The 20,555-nt window shown below is 46.7% G+C and overlaps 1 protein-coding gene across 1 annotated transcript in view; it reads right to left on the bottom strand.

Moving 5' to 3' along the window:
• Positions 1–2,416: 2,416 nt before the first annotated feature.
• LOC310760680 (uncharacterized protein) overlaps positions 2,417–20,555 on the bottom strand; it is a 76,458-nt gene continuing 58,319 nt past the window's right edge. Inside the window, exon 6 of the mRNA XM_083609641.1 lies at positions 2,417–5,792. Within this exon, the coding sequence (XP_083465767.1) occupies positions 3,526–5,792 (2,267 nt within the window). The 3' untranslated portion in view covers positions 2,417–3,525. The remainder of the gene's footprint in view (positions 5,793–20,555) is intronic.

Consider the following 20,555-nt stretch of genomic DNA (forward strand, 5'->3'; position numbering starts at 1 on the left):
TTATAAGAATTATTAGGTGAGATATATATATATATATATATATATATATATATATATATATATATAAATGTACCAAGCAAACACATATATAAATATATCAACCACATGTCTAAAACCCACAGGAAAAGTCCTAAAGCCATTTTGGACTCTTTCACTCTTTCAGTCACCTCAAATATTTCTCTACAAGGTCGAAGGAAATGCAGAAACCTTCCCATTGTCTCTGTCCTCACAAATCCTGCCTTAAGGGCACATTTAAGGTGTGAATAGAGTGAGCCTGTGACCTGGCTCAGGAATGAAGTATTATCATTACAAGAGAATGGCCAGCCTCCCCAGGTAATCTTGTCAAGTGACCATTAACAGGTAACCTGGCAGACAAGGTAAAAACAATGCACTCAGATTTCTGTTGTAGACTGCCTTTTCTGTGATGTATGTATGCTTTTTCTGGGGGGTAGTCTTGGGCTACACCCCTTCTATGATGTATGTATGATGTTTCTGGGGGTGGTCTTGGACTCCAGGGTGGGCAATTAAAAATGTCTATATAAGGGCTTGCATGCATGGCTCGGGGTCCTCCTCCTCTATCCCTGTTGCAACAGTTAATAAAGAACAGGCTTACTACCTGCTTTGCTTCTCAATATTCTCTGGTTAGTCTCTGTTATTTTCTCCTCCCGATAGAGAACCTTCAAAAGGACTGTATATGGGCCCTTGGGTACCCCATAAGGAAAAAGGAACAAGTTTTTTTCCTTATATCACCTGCAATCGTGTGGTGGGTTAGCAATTCACTCCTCCCCTTGCTGGATATGTGGCTAGTATGTCACATGCTCCTGTTTACTTTCCTAGGCTTGGGAAGTGTAAGAACGGAAGTCAGTCTTATCTCTTCCACTCTGCTGTGCTTTTGCACTGTTCTTTGTCTCCCTGTCTGTTGCTGAAGAAGAGAGAGGATGCCATTATGGTCCGTTTGGTCTCGTCTGCAAATGTGATGAGCATCCCCTCAGTTCCTTCATCCATGTCATTTATAAAGACGTTGAACAACAACAGGCCCAGGACAGAACCCTGCAGCACCCCTCTGGTCACGTTTCCCCAGGATGAGGAGGAACCATGAAGGAGTCCTCTTTGGGTTGGGTCAGTCAAATCCACCTAACAGTTACCTCATTCAGTCTCATTTTACCAGCATCCTCACATAAATATCACAGAGGACTCTGTCAAAAGCCTTACTGAAATCAAAATACACAATTTCCACAGCAGTCCACTGATCAAAGTTGGAAACAGAATTGTTAGATCCCAAAACTAAGATACTTTCAAGAATGTATAACTTGCTGTTAAAATGGAATACTCAGGATGAGACGGTTAAATCAGCTATGATTAAATGGGCACAGGATCTTGGACATAACATTATGTTTGCTGACTGGGAACAGTTGTGGACCACAGGTATGAAATTTACGGCATGTAATGCCTTAAGAGAGAATATTATGAAAATGATTTACAGGTGGTACATGACACCAGTCAAGCTTGCAAAAATTTATCATTTGCCCGATAATAAATGTTGGAAATGTAAAGAAAATGAAGGTACATTCTTTCACCTTTGGTGGACGTGCCCAAAGATTAAGGCTTTCTGGGAGATGATCTATAATGAAATGAAAAAGGTATTTAAATATACCTTCCTGAAGAAACCAGAGGCCTTTCTCCTGGGCATAGTCGGCCAATTGGTGCCAAAGAAGGATAGAACTTTCTTTATGTATGCAACAACAGCAGCAAGAATACTTATCGCAAAGTATTGGAAGACACAAGATCTACCCAGCCTGGAAGAATGGCAGATGAAGGTGATGGACTATATGGAACTGGCGGAAATGACTGGCAGAATCCGAGACCAGGGAGAAGAGTTGGTGGAAGAAGATTGGAAGAAATTAAAAGACTATTTGCAGAAATACTGTAAAATTAATGAATGTTAAAACGATGTTGGATTGAAAATAAGTGGTATTGGTAATAAGATTAATAAGAATATGCAAATATGGATTGATAATGGATGAAAATGCATAGTTATAATAGGTTAAGATACAGAGTAAAGATAAATGAAAGAGGGTAAGGATTTGCTGAAATGATTTTTTAAATGGGAATACAAATAGGGGAGGTGTGAGGAGGTCAAGGAAATAAGGAAATGAGCTTAAAGATATTGAAAAATGGATTTATTTTTAAATTTTCTCTTTTTAGCTATTAGTTTTTTCCTTGCATTTTGTATCTCTTTTTTTTTCTTTTCCTCTTTTCTATGTGTGTTTTCTAGTTTGTTAATTTTGTTTTAATTTTCTCTATTTTGTAGACTTATGTTTTTTGTAAAACCTTATTCTGTAAACTTATGTTTTTTGTAAAACTTTAATAAATATTTCTTTAAAAAACAAAACAAAATACACAATTTCCACAGCAGTCCACTGATCAACAAAGTTTATAACTCCATCCAAAAAAAGAAAAGAAAAGGAGAGATTTCTCTGGCTTGGCTTGTTTTTGAGAAAGCCATGCTTTCATCCTGTATGTTTATATTGTAAAATCTTCAGATGAAGGGCAAATAAATTTTAAAAAGGATAAATGAGGATATAGACAAGCTGGAACATGTGCAAAGGGAGGCGATTTATGTATTTATTTAATTTGTAAACCGCCCGACACAGTGGTGCCGACTTGAATAAAATATTGGTGGGGGGCCAGGTAAGGTCCGCCTTGCACTATCAATCACATGATGCATGCACACCATTTGAATGGCAAGGTCTATAATGGCAGCGACTTTTTAAAAAAAGTAATATTTTGAGCCCATAGTTCAATTTCCCAGCAGCTCCCCTTGCCATGGAGAACACTTCTAAACTTCTAGCATTCCATCTCCTCTACCTGTGGCATTGTTCAGCAGTGGGGAAAGTGACCTCTTCACACCGGATGTCCATTTGGTATGGACCTTTCCAAGTTTGTCTTTCATTTGTTCTCCTATGTGTGTTGCCAGTAGAAGCCAAAATTCTGTGGGTACTCTAGGTGGAGCGGAAAGCTGTTTTTGGACTACAACTCCCATCATCCCTAGCTAGCAGGACCAATGGGGAGGGATGATGGAAACTATAGTCCCGGGAGCTGCAGGGGACCCAAGTTTGGGAAAGCCTCCTTTAAAGCAACTTTTGTGTTTGGCCCGCAAAGATGGGACCTGTCCACATTTGTATTTTCTTGTATTTTGTTTTTCTCATGACCTTTGTGTGGTTTTTAAAATTTCTTAAAACGGCAAATTGATAGTGAAATTGTATGGCAAGTAGCGGAAGAATAAAAGGTTGTATTTGAAAAAAAAACACAAAAAAAACCTAGGGCGTGGCCTCCTCAAATATTTTATGGGGGGGGGGGCAAACACCCCTAGGAATTTAAGAGTGGCTGTATTCCCTACACCCACACGTCTCAGGATGCTTAGAACATAAAAACACAACATAAAAACACAAAACATATGTTAAAATAGCATTAGATGTCAATAAGAAAAAGGCCTGGTTAAAAAGGTGCGGATTTGCCTGGCTCCTAAAGCTGTATACTGGTTTTTCCGACCTTTATACGGATTCTTTGATGGGAAGTGAGTTTAGAGTTAACAGTGAAGCTCTTTCCACATTCCACACACTGATAAGGTTTCTCCCCTGTATGAATTATTTCATGGGAAGTGAGTTTGGAGCTATTCCTGAAGCTCTTTCCACATTCCACACACTGATAGGGTTTCTCCCCTGTATGAATTTTTTGATGGGAAGTGAGTTTGGAGCTATTCCTGAAGTTCTTTCCACATTCCACGCACTGATAGGGTTTCTCCCCTGTATGAATTATTTCATGGGAAGTGAGTTTGGAGCTATTCCTGAAGCTCTTTCCACATTCCACGCACTGATAGGGTTTCTCCCCTGTATGAATTCTGTGATGGGAAGTGAGAGAGGAGCTATCAGTGAAGCTCTTTCCACATTCCACACACTGATAGGCTTTCTCCCCTGTATGAATTCTTTGATGGGAAGTGAGATTGTGGCTGTGAGTGAAGCTCTTTCCACATTCCATACACTGATAGGGTTTCTCCCCTGTATGAATTCTTTGATGGGAAGTGAGATGGGAGTTCCTCCTGAAGCTCTTTCCACATTCCACACACTGATAGGGTTTCTCCCCTGTATGAATTCTTTGATGGGAAGTGAGATGGGAGTTCCTCCTGAAGCTCTTTCCACATTCCACACACTGATGCGGTTTCTCCCCTGTATGAATGCTTTGATGGGAAGTGAGAGAGGAGCTATCAGTGAAGCTCTTTCCACATTCAAAGCACTGATATGGTTTCTCCCCCGTATGAATTCTTTGATGGGAGGTGAGAGAGGAGCTATCAGTGAAGCTCTTTCCACATTCCACACACTGATAGGGTTTCTCCCCTGTATGAATTCTTTGATGGGAAGTGAGATGGGAGTTCCTCCTGAAGCTCTTTCCACATTCCACACACTGATAGGGTTTCTCCCCTGTATGAATTCTTTGATGGGAAGTGAGATGGGAGTTCCTCCTGAAGCTCTTTCCACATTCCACACACTGATAGGGTTTCTCCCCTGTATGAATTCTTTGATGGGAAGTGAGAGAGGAGCTATCAGTGAAGCTCTTTCCACATTCCACGCACTGATAGGGTTTCTCCCCTGTATGAATTCTTTGATGGGAAGTGAGAGAGGAGCTATGAGTGAAGCTCTTTCCACATTCCACACACTGATAGGGTTTCTCCCCTGTATGAATTCTTTGATGGGAGGTGAGAGAGGAGCTATCAGTGAAGCTCTTTCCACATTCAAAGCACTGATATGGTTTCTCCCCCGTATGAATTCTTTGATGGGAAGTGAGAGAGGAGCTATCAGTGAAGCTCTTTCCACATTCCACACACTGATAGGGTTTCTCCCCTGTATGAATTCTTTGATGGGAGGTGAGAGAGGAGCTATCAGTGAAGCTCTTTCCACATTCAAAGCACTGATATGGTTTCTCCCCCGTATGAATTCTTTGATGGGAGGTGAGAGAGGAGCTATCAGTGAAGCTCTTTCCACATTCCACACACTGATAGGGTTTCTCCCCTGTATGAATTCTTTGATGGGAGGTGAGAGAGGAGCTATAAGTGAAGCTCTTTCCACATTCAAAGCACTGATATGGTTTCTCCCCTGTATGAATTCTTTGATGGGAGGTGAGAGAGGAGCTATGAGTGAAGCTCTTTCCACATTCCACACACTGATATGGTTTCTCCCCTGTATGAATTCTTTGATGGGAAGTGAGAGAGGAGCTATGTGTGAAGCTCTTTCCACATTCCATACACTGATAGGGTTTTTCCCCTGTATGAATTGCTTGATGGAAAGTGAGAGAGGAGCTATGAGTGAAGCTCTTTCCACATTCCACACACTGATAGGGTTTCTCCCCTGTATGAATTCTTTGATGGGAAGTGAGATTGTGGCTGTGAGTGAAGCTCTTTCCACATTCCACACACTGATAGGGTTTCTCACCTGTATGAATTCTTTGATGGGAGGTGAGATGGGAGCTCTTCCTGAAGCTCTTTCCACATTCCACACACTGATAGGGTTTCTCCCCTGTATGAATTCTTTGATGGGAAATGAGATGGGAGCTCTGACGGAAGCTCTTTCCACATTCCATGCACTGATAGAGTTTCTTTCCAATGACATTTTGTTGATGGGAAGTGGAATGGGAGCTCTGACTGCAGCTTTTTCCACACTCTAAATTTTTGTGTGGCTTCTCCTCCCTGGGGATTTTGTCGTGTTCACCTTTGTTCTCAATTTCCATTTCATCACAATCTGCAATGGAGACAAAAAGGGATTAGAGCCTCAGGAACAAATGGAGAAGAACTGAAGGGAGTTGGGTGTGTGTTCATTACATGTGTTGTTTGTCATTAATCAACATATTTATTATGAGATTCTGATGTGTCGTTGAATGATACTTTGTTTCATATACACTAGTGGTCAAAATTGCAGAAGCCTTTTGGAGAAAAGTGTATTTCAGAGGTTTGATGGCTCAAAACACTGCTTCTTTTGGAGTACTAATATAAAATTATATATCAATGGAAAGATAATTTTATCAAGAATGCAATTCAACAAAGTTTGTTTAATTATACCGTATTCTATCAAACATTATAGCCAAATAACCAGAAAAATGAAGCACAATTTGCTTACGTTGTAAAACATAATAAAATTATAGAAATAGCACAAAATGTTGACTGGTCACCCAGAAAGCGATGTAAGATTGTACTATTAAGTGAACAAGGCTACAGTTATGAAGAAATTAGAAGAGAGATTGGGGAAAACATAACCAAAGCTGGCATTTCTATATTTTGGAAGAAGTATAAGGAGACTCAGTCACTACAAAATCAGACTTGTTAAGGCAGGGAAAGGTGCACAAAGGCAAGTGATGATGGACGAGTGGAGAGACTGTTCCTATATGACGGAAGAAAATCATCTGGGTGTATACAAGATGACATGGAGCCATGTAATGTGAAGTTGAGTGCAAGGACTGGTCTAAATGTTAGAGTTCTAAGGAAAAAGCCATTGTTATCTCTCAAACAAAGGTTGAAAAGATGAAACCCATGTTAACTGTACAGTGGAACAATGGGACAGTGTTATTTGGAGCGATGAGACCCAAATCTCCTTGCTTGGTAGTGATGGCATGAAATACGCGAGGAGAAGAATCAGAGAAGATTTACATCCTACTTGCATTACACGGACTGTGAAACACCCAGACAGTGTGATGATCTGGGGTAGTATGGCAGCAAAAGGTGTGGGCAGAATTTGCGTCATTAATGGGAATGTAAATGCCCCAAAATACATAAAACGAAATACTTTAGCCCAAACTGAAGTGTTCCGCAGGTCATCTTTTCCCAGATACTGGAGCATTTATATATTTTCAACAGGTTTCAGCTCTATGTCGTGTTGCTGCTGTGTGCAAAAGGTGCATTCAAGATAATGATATTTCACTGCCGGAATGTCCTGGGAATAGCTCAAACTTTAACCCAATCGGAAATCCATGGGGCCGACTAAAGAAACTTGTTAATCATAGGCAACCCAGCAATAAAGCCGAACTAAAAACTTCATGGGAACTTCATGGGAACTGCAGAACTAAAAACTTTATGGGAAGGCGTTGTAAGGCTGTAATTAAAGCTAAAGGTTACCAATGGTTACCAAAGGTTTCACGTTTTTTCTTTATGACTGCTGTTCTAATAAATACTCCTTCATAAAAGTCAACGCATTACATTCTTCAAACGTGAGACGACTCTGCCTGTTAATAATTTCAGGTTTATTGCTAAAACAACAAACTTGGACGGAGCTCCTCTACTCATCGTCCTCCCCACAAGATGGAGTTGCCCAGACTGAGCTCCTCCCCCTTCCCCAGCACTGAAGCCCCCACCTTCTCTTCCAGTATCTTTAAATTTGGCAGAGATTGCTTCCTGCATTCCAGCGTCTTACTCACTCCTGTAGCTCTCACACAGCTGCCTGTCACTCTGTCTCCCTTTTCCTTCTCCCCTTTGTTCAGAGCTCAGATGACAGTTCCTCTCCCCCTCCTCTCTGCCTTCCGCTGCTAACTCTCCTCTCCCCAGGCCCGCTTCTTCTCTGGCTGGCAGCACCTGAGCTTCGCTGCCAGTCGTCTCTTTGGTCAACCCAAGACTGACAGGAGCAAAAACAAAAACCTGAAGCTACTCAGCTTCCCTAACAATTCTGAAGCTGACATTTAAGTGTTAGTTTCTGTTTCCCTCACTGAGCAGCAGCTGCGAGTCATGGGACTATGTTTCCATTCCACAGTCAAGTTACTGTTGGGTTCCCACGGGAAAGGGAGACTGGATGTGACGTTCACTGGTTTCCTGTTTCTTTGTTCTGTCGTTTCGTTAAGAGTTGCTCTCTGCTTCTCACAGAGACAAGATGTATATTTGTATGCTCTCAGCATAGTTCAGGAATAAAGCTTTTCGCAAAGGAGCACCATACCTGCTTCATCCTTTCGTTTGCGGACTCTGGGATTTTACTCTGCTGGGCTCAAGGCAAGATGAGCCATATCAGCTCAAGGGCCAGAGCTGAACAATAAAAACTAACATTAAGATGGCCTCTGAAGTTCAGACCAGCCCAATCTGTTGGGATGCGTCCAAGGAAAACAGGGGCATTTGGCAGGCCCCCAGCTGGCTACAGCACACCGGCTGGTAACCGGGCAAACTCCGGTCCTCGGAACAGCATCAAACAGCGACCCGCAGCTTCAGAACTCTTCAGAAGCTGGAGCACAGTCTAATCAGCAGAGTAATTAACTCTTCACGACAGAAGGGTGGACACAGGCATATGTAAAGCATATTTACAAGCAGTTTATTCAGCATAGATCAAGACAAAGAAAAACATGTCTGCTCTCCTTCATGTCTAAGAGCAGGAAGCATGAGGCAAAAGCTATACACAAACGGAAGTTCCCAGCAAGCTGTGCTGGAATGTAAACAGACATGTGACATACAATAGCTCCACACATCTGTTTAGGTGGAACGGAACAGCAATATCCTAACACAATCATGGTAGAAAAAGGAATAATTTGAGGAAGATTGTTCAAAGAAAAAACTGTAATTTACTGTTTATTGTGGAGGTGTTAGGTTTCCAGGTGATATAGGGGCCAGGGTTGAGCTCCGTGAAAATATATGAGGTTGGTCCCATAGAGGTATGTTTTGAATTTCCAGGCAGCTATAATGTTCCCACAGGGAGCCTTACCAAGAGAGGCCACGATCCCACGATTCTCCTCCATGACGTCCTTATGCAGAGCTCTCTGGTCAGGATCCAGCAACGCCCACTCCTCATCCGTGAAACGAACAGCAATATCTTCAAAGCACACTGGACCCTAAAAGAAAAAGGGAAATGTCCTCCTCTGAGACAGCAGAAATATGATCTACTCCACAATGCTCTGTTGTTTCCTTCCTGTAAATTGCGGTGTTGTTTCAATAGGATTGCTTTGCTGCACATTTTAATTATGGATGCTTATTTTAATCTGCATTTTAATTATGGGTATTCGTTTTTGTGCAAATAAGTTGTACTCCACCTTGTGTTATTCAAGTCATTCTGCCTAGGCAAGCATTCCAGTTTCCCCAATGGAAGGATCCACTTTCTCCTCTCCTCCTGGGCTGTTCTGGGGAGTTCCCTCCCAATGCCCTAGAGCCAAATTTGAGGGATTCATGGAGGAATGGGGAGGGGGAGGAATGGGAGGCAGGCCCCATTTTGCAGCCGATGGGGCTGGTTAGGTGAATCCAGGCCACTATTTGTTCTCATTTGTCCACTGCTTAGAAACTTGCAGGGCAGCAGCTGAAGAAAAAGGGTTTTCTTGTGTGTGTTTCTTGTGGCTGATTAGCTGCTCTCCCTGTGCAAAGGTCAGAGGGGGCAGGGCTTCTGTTGAGGTAGGTGATTAGCTGTGGGAGGAGCTTATCAGAGTTTGCAGTTTGATCCATCTTTTAGATTTAGGGGAGCTAGTCTCAAACGTTTGTTGGGGGAGACCTAGGTTTTTTGGGGGGGATTTATTTGTCCTGTCTTCACGCTTTTTATGATGGAGGACCACTGTAGTCACCCCCAACGACACGTTCTCAAGATGGAGGGTGAGGGAACAGCTGCAGTCGCCTGTGGTTCCTGCGCAATGTTTGCCATCTTGCCAAAGGTTGCAGGCAGCTTTACCTGCAGCAATTGCATGTTGATTGCCCTCTTAAAAGACAAAGTCCAGCAACTGGAGGAACGTGTAGCTATGCTCCAAAGAATTAGAGAGCTGGAGCTCTTATTGGAAGCAACAGAGCACACCGTCTCCACCAAGGAGGAGACAGGGGACTCCCCTGAGAAGGAGGCTAGTTCACCAACACAGGAGCCAGATATATGGAGAAACGTGACTCAGAGAAGTAGGAGGCCCAGGGTTCGCTCTGATTGTTTAGAAATACGCAATCGCTTTGAGGTCCTTTCCCCTAGCATGGAAGACGAAGAGCAGACTCCATTTGAGGATCTCTCCCTCATTACAGTCAATCAGGTATATGAAGACGAGCAGCAAAGGCAGTCCTCAGGGAATGTCCAGGCGCCCTTGGAACGGACAGCTCACGGAAGAACCCCTACCAGACCTAAGAGGAGGCATGTAGTGGTGATAGGGGATTCCCTACTGAGGGGAACAGAAGCAGTGATCTGTGGGCCTGACAAGATGTCTCGGGAAGTGTGCTGTCTCCCCGGGGCTAAGATCCAAGATGTTAACTGAACGACTGCAAGGAATCATAAAACCCACTGACAAATACCCCTTCCTCTTGGTTCATGTGGAAACCAATGACACTGCAAGCAATAGCCTCCAGAAGATGAAAAGAGACTACGAGGTTCTGGGCAGGAAATTGAAGCAATTAAATGCACAAATTGTCATCTCATCTGTCCTCCCAGTTGAATGACGTGGCCCAGGGAGAGAGGGGGAAATAGTGGAAGTGAACAACTGGCTTCGCAAATGGTATAAACAGGAACGGTTTGGATTCTTAGATCACGGAATGCAGTTTCTTGAAGATGGACTTCTGGCAAGCGATGGGCTGCACCTCACAACGGTTGGGAGGAATGTTTTTGCCAAAAATCTCAGAAACCTCATCAGGAGGGCTTTAAACTGACTAATGTGGGGGAGGGAGACAGTGCTCCTGAAGGTAGGAGTCTATCAATTGATGAAGATGATCATCCAAATGTCATACACCGAATGGAGCAAATAGCACGCAGACCTAGTGGTGGGAGGAAAAAATCCTTAAATAAGAGACACGGGGGAATGATTAATGGACTTCAATGTCTGTACAGTAATGCGCAGACTGTACAGTAATGAAGAGATCCAAGATTTAGAACCTCAAAGCCAAAGTGAGAGCATTTGGGTCAAAATTAAGGGAGAGAAGAATAACACTGACCTCATTGTGGGAGTTTACTATAGATCCCCAAGCCAAACGGAGGACATAGATGATGCCTTCCTGGAACAGATGGCCAAGCATGCAAAAGGAAGGGAGATAGTAGTAATGGGGACTTCAATTACCCGGTTATTTGTTGGATGTCAAACTCAGCCAAGAGCATAAGGTCAAACAGATTCCTCACTGGCCTTGCAGACAACTTCATTGTCCAGAAAGTGGGAGAAGCAACAAGAGGAACAGCCATTTTAGATCTGGTCCTAACCCATGTTGATGACCTGGTTAGTGGGGTAGAAGTGGAAGGATCATTAGGCGCGAGTGATCATGCTCTTCTGAAGTTTACTATACAGCGGAAAGGAGCAGCCAAGCATACTAGGACTCAATTTCTCGACTTTAAGAAAGCCGACTTCATAAAACTTAGGGAAGTGCTGGGTGAGATCCCATGGACAGTAATACTAAAAGGAAAGGGAGTTCATGATGGCTGGGAGTTTGTTAAGAGGGAGATAGTAAAAGCACAACTTCAGGCAATACCAAGGAGACGGAAACATGGAAGGTGCCTAAAGAAGCCAGGGTGGCTATCTAAAGAACTTTTAACTGAGTTAAGATTAAAAAAGGATGTGTACAAAAAATGGAAAAGGGGGGAAACCACCAAAGAGGAATTCAAACAAATAGCCAGCATGTGTAGACACAAAGTCAGAAAAGCTAAAACACAGAATGAACTCAGGCTTGCTAGAGAGGTTAAAAGCAACAAAAAAGGCTTTTATGGGTATGTTTGTAGCAAAAGGAAGAACAAAGAAACAGTGGGTTCACTCAGAGGAGAAGATGGTGAAATGCAAACAGGGGACACAGAAAGGGCTGAACTCCTCAATGCCTTCTTTGCCTCAGTCTTCTCCGATAAAGAAAACAATGCCCGACCTGAAGAATTTGGAGCAAAGGATTCAGCAAAGGAAACACAGCCCAGAATAACTAAGGAGATAGTACGAGAATACTTGGCTAGTTTAGATGTATTCAAGTCTCCAGGGCCAGATGAACTGCATCCAAGAGTATTAAGAGAACCGGCAGATGTGATCTCAGAACCACTGGCAGTCATCTTTGAGAATTCCTGGAGAACAGGCGAAGTCCTGGCAGACTGGAGGAGGGCAAATGTTGTCCCTATTTTCAAAAAGGGGAAAAGAGAGGACCCAAATAATTACCGCCCAGTCAGTCTGACATCAATACCAGGGAAGATTCTGGAGCAGATCATTAAGCAAACAGTCTGTGAGCACCTAGAAAGGAATGCTGTGATCACCAATAGTCAGCATGGATTTCTGAAAAATAAGTCATGTCAGACGAACCTGATCTCGTTTTTTGACAGAATTACAAGCCTGGTAGATGAAGGGAACGCAGTGGATGTAGCCTACCTTGATTTCAGCAAGGCATTTGACAAGGTGCCCCATGATATTCTTGTAAAGAAGCTGGTAAAATGCGGTCTTGACTATGCTACCACTCAGTGGATTTGTAACTGGCTGGCTGACCGAACCCAAAGGGTGCTCATCAATGGTTCCTCTTCATCCTGGAGAAGAGTGACTAGTGGGGTGCCACAGGGTTCTGTCTTGGGCCCGGTCTTATTCAACATCTTTATCAACGACTTGGATGATGGACTCAAGGGCATCCTGATCAAATTTGCAGATGACACCAAACTGGGAGGGGTGGCTAACACCCCAGAGGACAGAATCACACTTCAAAACGACCTTGACAGATTAGAGAACTGGGCCAAAACAAACAAGATGAATTTTAACAGGGAGAAATGTAAAGTATTGCACTTGGGCAAAAAAAATGAGAGGCACAAATACAAGATGGGTGACACCTGGCTTGAGAGCACTACATGTGAAAAGGATCAAGGAGTCTTGGTTGACCACAAACTAGACATGAGCCAACAGTGTGACGCGGCAGCTAAAAAAGCCAATGCAATTCTGGGCTGCATCAATAGGATATAGCATCTAGATCAAGGGAAGTAATAGTGCCACTGTATTCTGCTCTGGTCAGACCTCACCTGGAGTACTGTGTCCAGTTCTGGGCAGCACAGTTCAAGAAGGACACTGACAAACTGGAACGTGTCCAGAGGAGGGCAACCAAAATGGTCAAAGGCCTGGAAACGATGCCTTATGAGGAACGGCTAAGGGAGCTGGGCATGTTTAGCCTGGAGAAGAGGAGGTTAAGGGATGATATGATAGCCATGTTCAAATATATAAAAGGATGTCACATAGAGGAGGGAGAAAGGTTGTTTTCTGCTGCTCCAGAGAAGCGGACACGGAGCAATGGATCCAAACTACAAGAAAGAAGATTCCACCTAAACATTAGGAAGAACTTCCTGACAGTAAGAGCTGTTCGACAGTGGAATTTGCTGCCAAGAAGTGTGGTGGAGTCTCCTTCTTTGGAGGTCTTTAAGCAAAGGCTTGACAACCATATGTCAGGAGTGCTCTGATGGTGTTTCCTGCTTGGCAGGGGGTTGGACTCGATGGCCCTTGTGGTCTCTTCCAACTCTATGGTTCTATGATTCTCTGATTCTCTGATTCAATTTTTGCATTCAGTTATCAATCTGGAAATAAAATAAGCCTCTTTTGGATGGGCATCTGTCTTGGATGATCTAGCAGATTCCTGCATTGCAGGGGGTCTCCTGGCTCTGAGAGACAAGCAGGGAGGGTGGCTTCTGGCAGAAGGAGAGGGAGCCACCGGTGGTTCCTCCTTCTCCTGACTCACCTCTGCCTCTCGACCTTCCTCTCCCACTCGCCTCCTTCCTCTTCTGCCTCTGATTCTGCACTGCATTCTGCCACAGAGTCTCCCAGCTCACTAAGCCCTGTTTCCCCTTCAGCTTTTGACACCTCCTCTTCCCAGGCTTCTCCCTCTTCTCCCTCTGACCGCTCATCCTTCCTCCACCTCCACTCCTTCGGCTCTGAGCCGTCTTCCCTTCCTGGTTCCCTGGCTGCTTCCTCCCACCATTCCTCTGTGCCCAACCAGTCCATGACATTGCTCCATCCCTCGGCCTCTGTCCCCACAAGGCAGCTTCCCCTGACCTGATCTGGTTCCACAGCCGCTGCTTCCCTTTTGCCCCCATGAAAAGGCGGATCAGGAGGTCTTGCCGGCATCCTTCTGCCACCTGCAAGAGAAAAAAGGTAAGCAGGACGCCAGGAGTGCCTGCTTCTCTGACAGGTGAAACAGGGCATCTCTAACTACAGATGGGCCTTTGAGAAAGACTTACCTACTGAGAGTATTTGGAGGTTTGTGCCCATTTCATATGTTGTTGTTTTTTGTGTGCAGAAATACATCTCCCCTCCTCTGGACCCTTGTTCCCAACTGTCTCCCCCCAAAACAAGATGAAAAGAACCCTCAGATGAGTTGGGAAACCAACAGAATGAGACCAAAAGGAGAAAACCACCTTCCTCCTTACCCAGCGGCCTCACTCTGGTGTCCAACGGAGGCCTCTCTGCCTCACAGGAATCCAGGTCCATTTCTGCAAAGAGATCCTTTCCCTGAGAAAGAAACAAGGATTCAAAACAGAGAATGGTGAGAAATACTAGAAAGAGAATGACAAAGACTTGAAGGGTGTGAGATCTCATTCCATGGATGTTTTCCCAGAAAAAGGATGGGCCATCAGCAGACCATTATGGGATGTTCTCTGTCCTGTTTGGAGCCCCTTGGGAGTATCCAGAGGAAAGTCTCTCTCACCTGCTTTCTCTCCTCTGCCTGACTCAGGAGGAAACCTTCGGCCAGGGCTATCGCCTGGGAACTGGTCTCCGCTCCACAGTCCCTCACCCAGCTCTCCATTTCCAGGGGAAGGACAGCCAGGAACTGCTCCAAGATCACCAGGTCCAGCATCTCAGCTTTCGTGTGCCTTTCCGGCTTCAGCCACTGATGGTCAAGGTGGTAGAGTCGGCTGCAAACCTCTTGGGGTCCTTTGGCCTCCTGGCAGCAGAACTGCCTCACCTGCTGGCTCTGCACCTCTGAGCGGAGGGTGTCCTCCTCACCATGGATCTTCTGCACAGAGTTTTTCCAGAATCCCCCACTGCTCCCAGTTTGGATGGCATGGCCTCTTCCTGCTTTAGGGCCAGATGAGTCTTGCTCATCCATCTGTGCTCTCAGGAAGCCTCTGAGAGATCGGAAGGAACCCTTTGGTCTTCTGCCAAGTTCTGTCCGTCTAAATGAGAAGCTGCAGCAAATCCAACAAAGCAAATACATTGTTCTGTTACAGAATCTGTAGGACGGGTGGGGGAAATGGGCTGGACTTCACCGCATCTCAGACCATGAGCTTTCTTTTTGAAAAGAAAAGGAGGAAGAGGAGAAGAAATAAGTCTCTAGCCTTCTCACAATGCAGAATGTGGAGGCAACTGAAGGGATTTCTGTGAGATTAATCACCTTGGTTTCTGCTGCCTCCCAGTCAATTCATGAAGTCAGAACCGAATGACAAAGGAGTCATTTGTATCTCATGATAAATGGATGCTTGGCTCTAGTGGGGGTCTTCATCCAGGGGTCCTCAGGAGTTGCTCCCCACCCCCACCCCCACTCCCCTGCTTCTGTCTCTTTTTCTTGCACTTGGACTCTCTGCCCCTCTCAAGACAGACTCCTGCCCCTCTCCAGACAGACTCCTGGGGTGGGGTCCCTTTTTCTTTGCTCTGAGGGCCAGGTATGTATCTGGAAAACCCCAGAGAGCCAAGTGGATGGGGCCAAATACGTCTCACTTGAAATTCAGGCAGGCAATTTATTATTATTATTCTGTTAGCCAGCTTAACACACACACAGCCATTGATGCCAAGGTCCCTGGAGGCTCAGTGAGTAGCAGCGCCCATTTCCGGCTGGTTTTCCAGCAACAATCCCTTTGGGACAGAGAGGATGAGGTCCTGGGATGCCAGGCTCTGGGTGCGAGGGGATGGCTGCCGTGGCCTCCGTGGGGAGCTGCCCTGGGAGACACTGGGAAACTGGTCCGCAATGCAGCAGCCAGACTCTGGGCTGGGATCCCTCTCTTTATTCCTGGCCTTTCTCTCCCACCTTTCCTTCCTTCCTTCCTCCCCGTGGTTTTTTTTGGGGGGGGGCTAGTGTCCACCTCCTCCTCCAGCTTTGGAAAACCATTTGCACATGTTTCCTCTGTGGTGCAATGACGCTGAGCGATGTCACACAGAGTCAAAGTCCCAGGGACTTCTTTGTTTTAAAAAGGGAGATTTCGTGGGAGTCAGGGATCCTCTGATCTGCAGGAGGGAGAGCGTGGCAGACCTGGCCCCTCCCTGATCAGGCCCCCCAGGCACCCTCTCCTGCTGCAGCCCTGGGACCCCCCCCCCCCCGTCTCCCCACTGCACCCTCTGGTGGGAGAGAGAGGAGACTCACCAGATCCCAGGAGGGGGCAGCGAGGCAGCCCTTGCAGGAGAGACACCAAAGCAAGGAAAGGACTGGGGAGGGAGGGGCCTTGGCTCTGGAGGACCTGCCCCCTCTTGCTTCCTGTCCTCTCTAGGAAGGCAGCTCAGTTCCCTTTAACCCTTGCAAAGCCGAGTCCTCCCTCGCTCAGCCCTGTCTCGCTTTGCAGATCCTCAGATTCTTATTATTTCTTATGGATTTAGGGGGCAGCTGCCCCCCTGGCTTCACCAATGCCCAGATATCCTTTTGGGGGTGAGGCTCTTGGCTGGACTCTGAGCATCTCCCTCCCTTGGCCAGAAACCAGAGGAAGAGCTTGCAGGGAAAAGGGCTTTGCAGGAGGCAAGGAAGCTCCTCCTAGAATTCAGGAGTGGAGAGATAGGAGGGGATCCCAGGGTCATCTAGTCCAACCCCAGCAATGATGCAGGAATCTCAGCTAAAGCATCCATGGCAGATGGCCGTCCGATCTGTGCCCAACTGCTCTTAGATGACCCTCAAGGCAGCGGGTCCTGAGTTCTAGCCCTGCATAAACAATCGCACTGGCTGCCAAGGAGGAATCCAGCGAAGTTCAAAATAAATAAATCCTATTCTCATCATAAATGAGTAATACCTTCTTATGCATGCTTTTTATACTAATATACAAAAGTATGCCATTTCCCTTTCCAGAAATGGATGGTTGTTGTTATTATGTTTAGGGAAGCTTTTAATATTTGTTGGACTATTGTATTTTAATATTTTGTTGGAAGTCGCCCAGAGTGGCTGGGGAACCCAGCCAGATGGGTGGGGTATAAATTATTATTATTATTATTATTATTATTATTATTATTATTATTATCATCATCATTATTGATCAGGTGAGTGTTCTCCTTTCAAAAGAGGCAGGTGGAATCTCCACGGTTGCTAATAGCATAATGTTGAAAGTGCAGGGAAATATGGGGAGCCCTAGTGCATCTGCTTGGCATGCAGAATGTCCCAGGGTCAACCCCTGACATCTCCTGCAAGGGCTGGACAAAATCCCTGCCTGAAACTCTGGGGAGCTGCTGCCAGTCAGTGTAGGTCAGGGGTCCTCAAACTATGTCCCACGGGCCAAATCCAGCCCTCCAGGGTCGTGAATCTGGCCTGCATGACCATTTCAGAACCCGCCAAGTGTCCGAGGCTGAAAGCATCTTGCCGCCTGCTCAGTCAGTCCCTGAGAGGTAAACGCCACTAGTGTTGTGGCAGCTCTACCAATGAAAGGCCAGGGAGTTTCGCCCGGGGACAGGGAAATGTTGTCTTTTGGCTTGAAGAGGGAAGTTCAGATTGGTGGAGGAAGGCAGACCTGGGTCGATTTGGTTTCGTTACTTAGAGGTTTACTTTAAAGGTGGGAGAAGGAATTTAATCCTATTTCTGTAAGTGGCACAGGGGTCTTTTCACTCATGTGGTTTACATGCTCTGAAAGTTGGGATCCATTTTGTTATTTCAATTTTAAAAGGGTGGAGTGGAACCGGATATTGACCATCTTGTTAGCCTGGGGCATTGGTCAGCAACCTTTTTAAGCCGTGAGTCAGTCCACCGTCCCTCAGACCATGTGGGGGGGGTCAGACTATTTTTTTTGGGGGGGTGAACCAATTCCTATACCCCACAAATAACCCAGACAGAGGGCCTTCTTGGTAGTGGCGCCCGTCCTGTGGAACGCCCTCCCATCAGATGTCAAAGAGATAAATAATTACCTGACATTCAGAAGACATCTTAAGGGAAGTTTTTAATATGTAACGCTGTACTGTTTTTAACACTGATTGGGAGCCGCCCAGAGTGGCTGGGGAAACTCAGCCAGATGGGCGGGGTATAAATAATAAATTATTATTATTATTATTATTATTATTATTATTATTATTATTATTATTATTATTATTTTAAATAAAAGGACACATTCTACTCATGTAAAAACATGCTGATTCCCAAATCATCTGCAGGCCAGATTGAGAAGACGATTGGGCCACATCCCGTCCCCAGGCCTTAGTTTGCTTACCCCTGGCCTGGGGAGCCACATTCTGGTTGAAGGAGGCCAGGATTGGCCCCCAAGGCTTGGGATGTCCCTCCTCCCCTGCAGTAGGACTTGAAATCCAGGAGAAAACTCTTGGAATAGCCTTGTCAAGTGCTCAGGGACGGACTCACCTGTCCCCATGTCCTTCTCTTTGCAGATGTGCTACAGTTGCACATCTCTCCCCCAGAGGTGAGTATTGGAGAGAAACAGAGCAGGGACTCAGACTTGCCCTCCTTGCCCCCCACTCTGCACTCTCGGATGTGGAGAGACCCTCCCTTCGTGAGCAACTGACAGACTGACTTTTCCCTTTCAGCTGCTGGATGAAGATCAGCTGCTGGAGGAAGATCCAGCCTCTCCTGAGCTGCAGAGGGTCAGGGTTACAGAGGCCTCAGGGCAGATAAAAGCTGGCCAGCCCCAGTCCCAAGTTGCGGGAGCAACATTGTTGGTTGCTAGTTCCTGCCTGAGCTCCTGACCCGCCCAGGCTCCCTGCTTGCAAGCCTGTTCCTGACTTCACCCAACTCCCTGCCCTGCACCCAGCTTCAGCTACTACGGACTGCCTCCACGTTGCACCTTTGACCACGGACCGGACTTGGACCTAGCCTCTCGGGTAACCCACGGGACCAGCACAGTTTGCTCCTGCCACATCCGCACTCCCCCTTCGTTGGGGTGCGTTCGGGAGGAACCAGAAGCCATGGCTGACCAGGCGGCTGCACTGGTGGCATTGACTCAGGAAAACCAGGTCTTGACCCACACCGTTCAGCAGCTAAGCAATGCAGTTACAGCACTTCAGCAGCGTTTGGACGCCTTATCAGCTCCTGGTGCCGACGCCCCAGCTTCTGGCAAGTACCCAGTGGCCCTGCCAGAGAAATTCGATGGGTCCCCGGCCAGCTTTCCCATGTTTCTTGCCCAGGCCAAGCTGTATATTCAGGGGCGAGCCCGGAATTTCCCCGATGACCGCACCAAGGTGCACTTCCTGATCAGCTTGCTGAAGGACCGGGCGGCCAAGTGGGCATTGCCGCTGCCCTGGCAAGATTCTCCCTTGCTGACAGACTATACAGGGTTTTGCAACCATCTGGAAACCGCGTTCGTCAACCCTCAGAAGGGGAGTCAAGCCAATCGGGCGATTTGGCGGTTGAAACAGGACAATTCCACAGTGGCCGCCTATGCCACAGAATTTCAGCTGTTGGCACAGGACTTGTCCTGAAATGACTCCACCCTTCAGGACCAGTACCTTGAGGGGCTTTCGGATGAGATACTGGACCAGCTGGCCATGATGCATCACCCCGCCACGCTGGACACCCTCATTCAACGGAGCCTGCAGATAGACAATCGGTTGGAGGACCATCACCAGGCTCAGAGCCGCCAGCACTCCCGGCTCCAGTCCTTCCCAGCAGTTCCACGGCCACAGCTAAGTCGCTCGAGGAGCCAATGCAGCTTGGGGCAGCACAGCCTCACCTCTCCCCCTCGGAGAAGACTCGGCGTCTGGAGGGGAACCTGTGTCTCTACTGCGGCGGGAGTGGACACTATGCCCAATCCTGTCCTGAGAAAACGCCAGCCACAGGGAAATGGCCAACCCCAGTAGCCGATGGCCCAGGCTACCTGCGGTCCCAAACATCGCATGATGGGTCCTCACCGGTGGAATTGCAACACCTCATAGTTCTGGTGCGTCTATATCCCCCTGGTGGGCCCTGGATTCTCACTCATGCTCTGGTAGATTCAGGGGCAACCCACTCCTATATGGACTCTGCCTTCGCCGCCCATCATCAGGTGCCACTCCAGGACAAGCCAGAACCGGTACAGGTGGAGGCAATTGACGGACGGCTCCTGCGCTCGGGGACCGTTACTCAGGAGACTCAGCCCTTGGTCCTGTGTCACCAGCAGCACCAGGAGGTGCGCACCTTGGACATTGCCACCATGCCCCGGTTTCCCCTGGTGCTCGGGATGGACTGGCTGGAGTCTCACAATGTTCAGATCGACTGGGTCAGTCAGACTGTGCGCTTCCCAAACCCGTATCCCCATGCTCGGTCTGAGATGCTAGTGGCCGCCCCCACGGGGGAAGCTGCGTCAACGCTCCCCGCTGTTTACCAGGACTACCAAGAAGTGTTTGAGGAACAGGGGGCAGATCAGCTGCCGCCTCATTGGTCTTTTGACTGCGGCATAGACCTCCAGCCCAGAGAGACCCTGCCTGTGAGCCGCCTGTACTGTCTTACGGAGCCAGAGCGCTAAGCCTTGTAGGACTTCCGTCGCAAGAACCTGGAGTGC

The sequence above is a fragment of the Podarcis filfolensis genome (genome assembly GCF_964270895.1).
Source record: "Podarcis filfolensis genome assembly, chromosome: 4".
NCBI lineage: Eukaryota > Metazoa > Chordata > Lepidosauria > Squamata > Lacertidae > Podarcis > Podarcis filfolensis.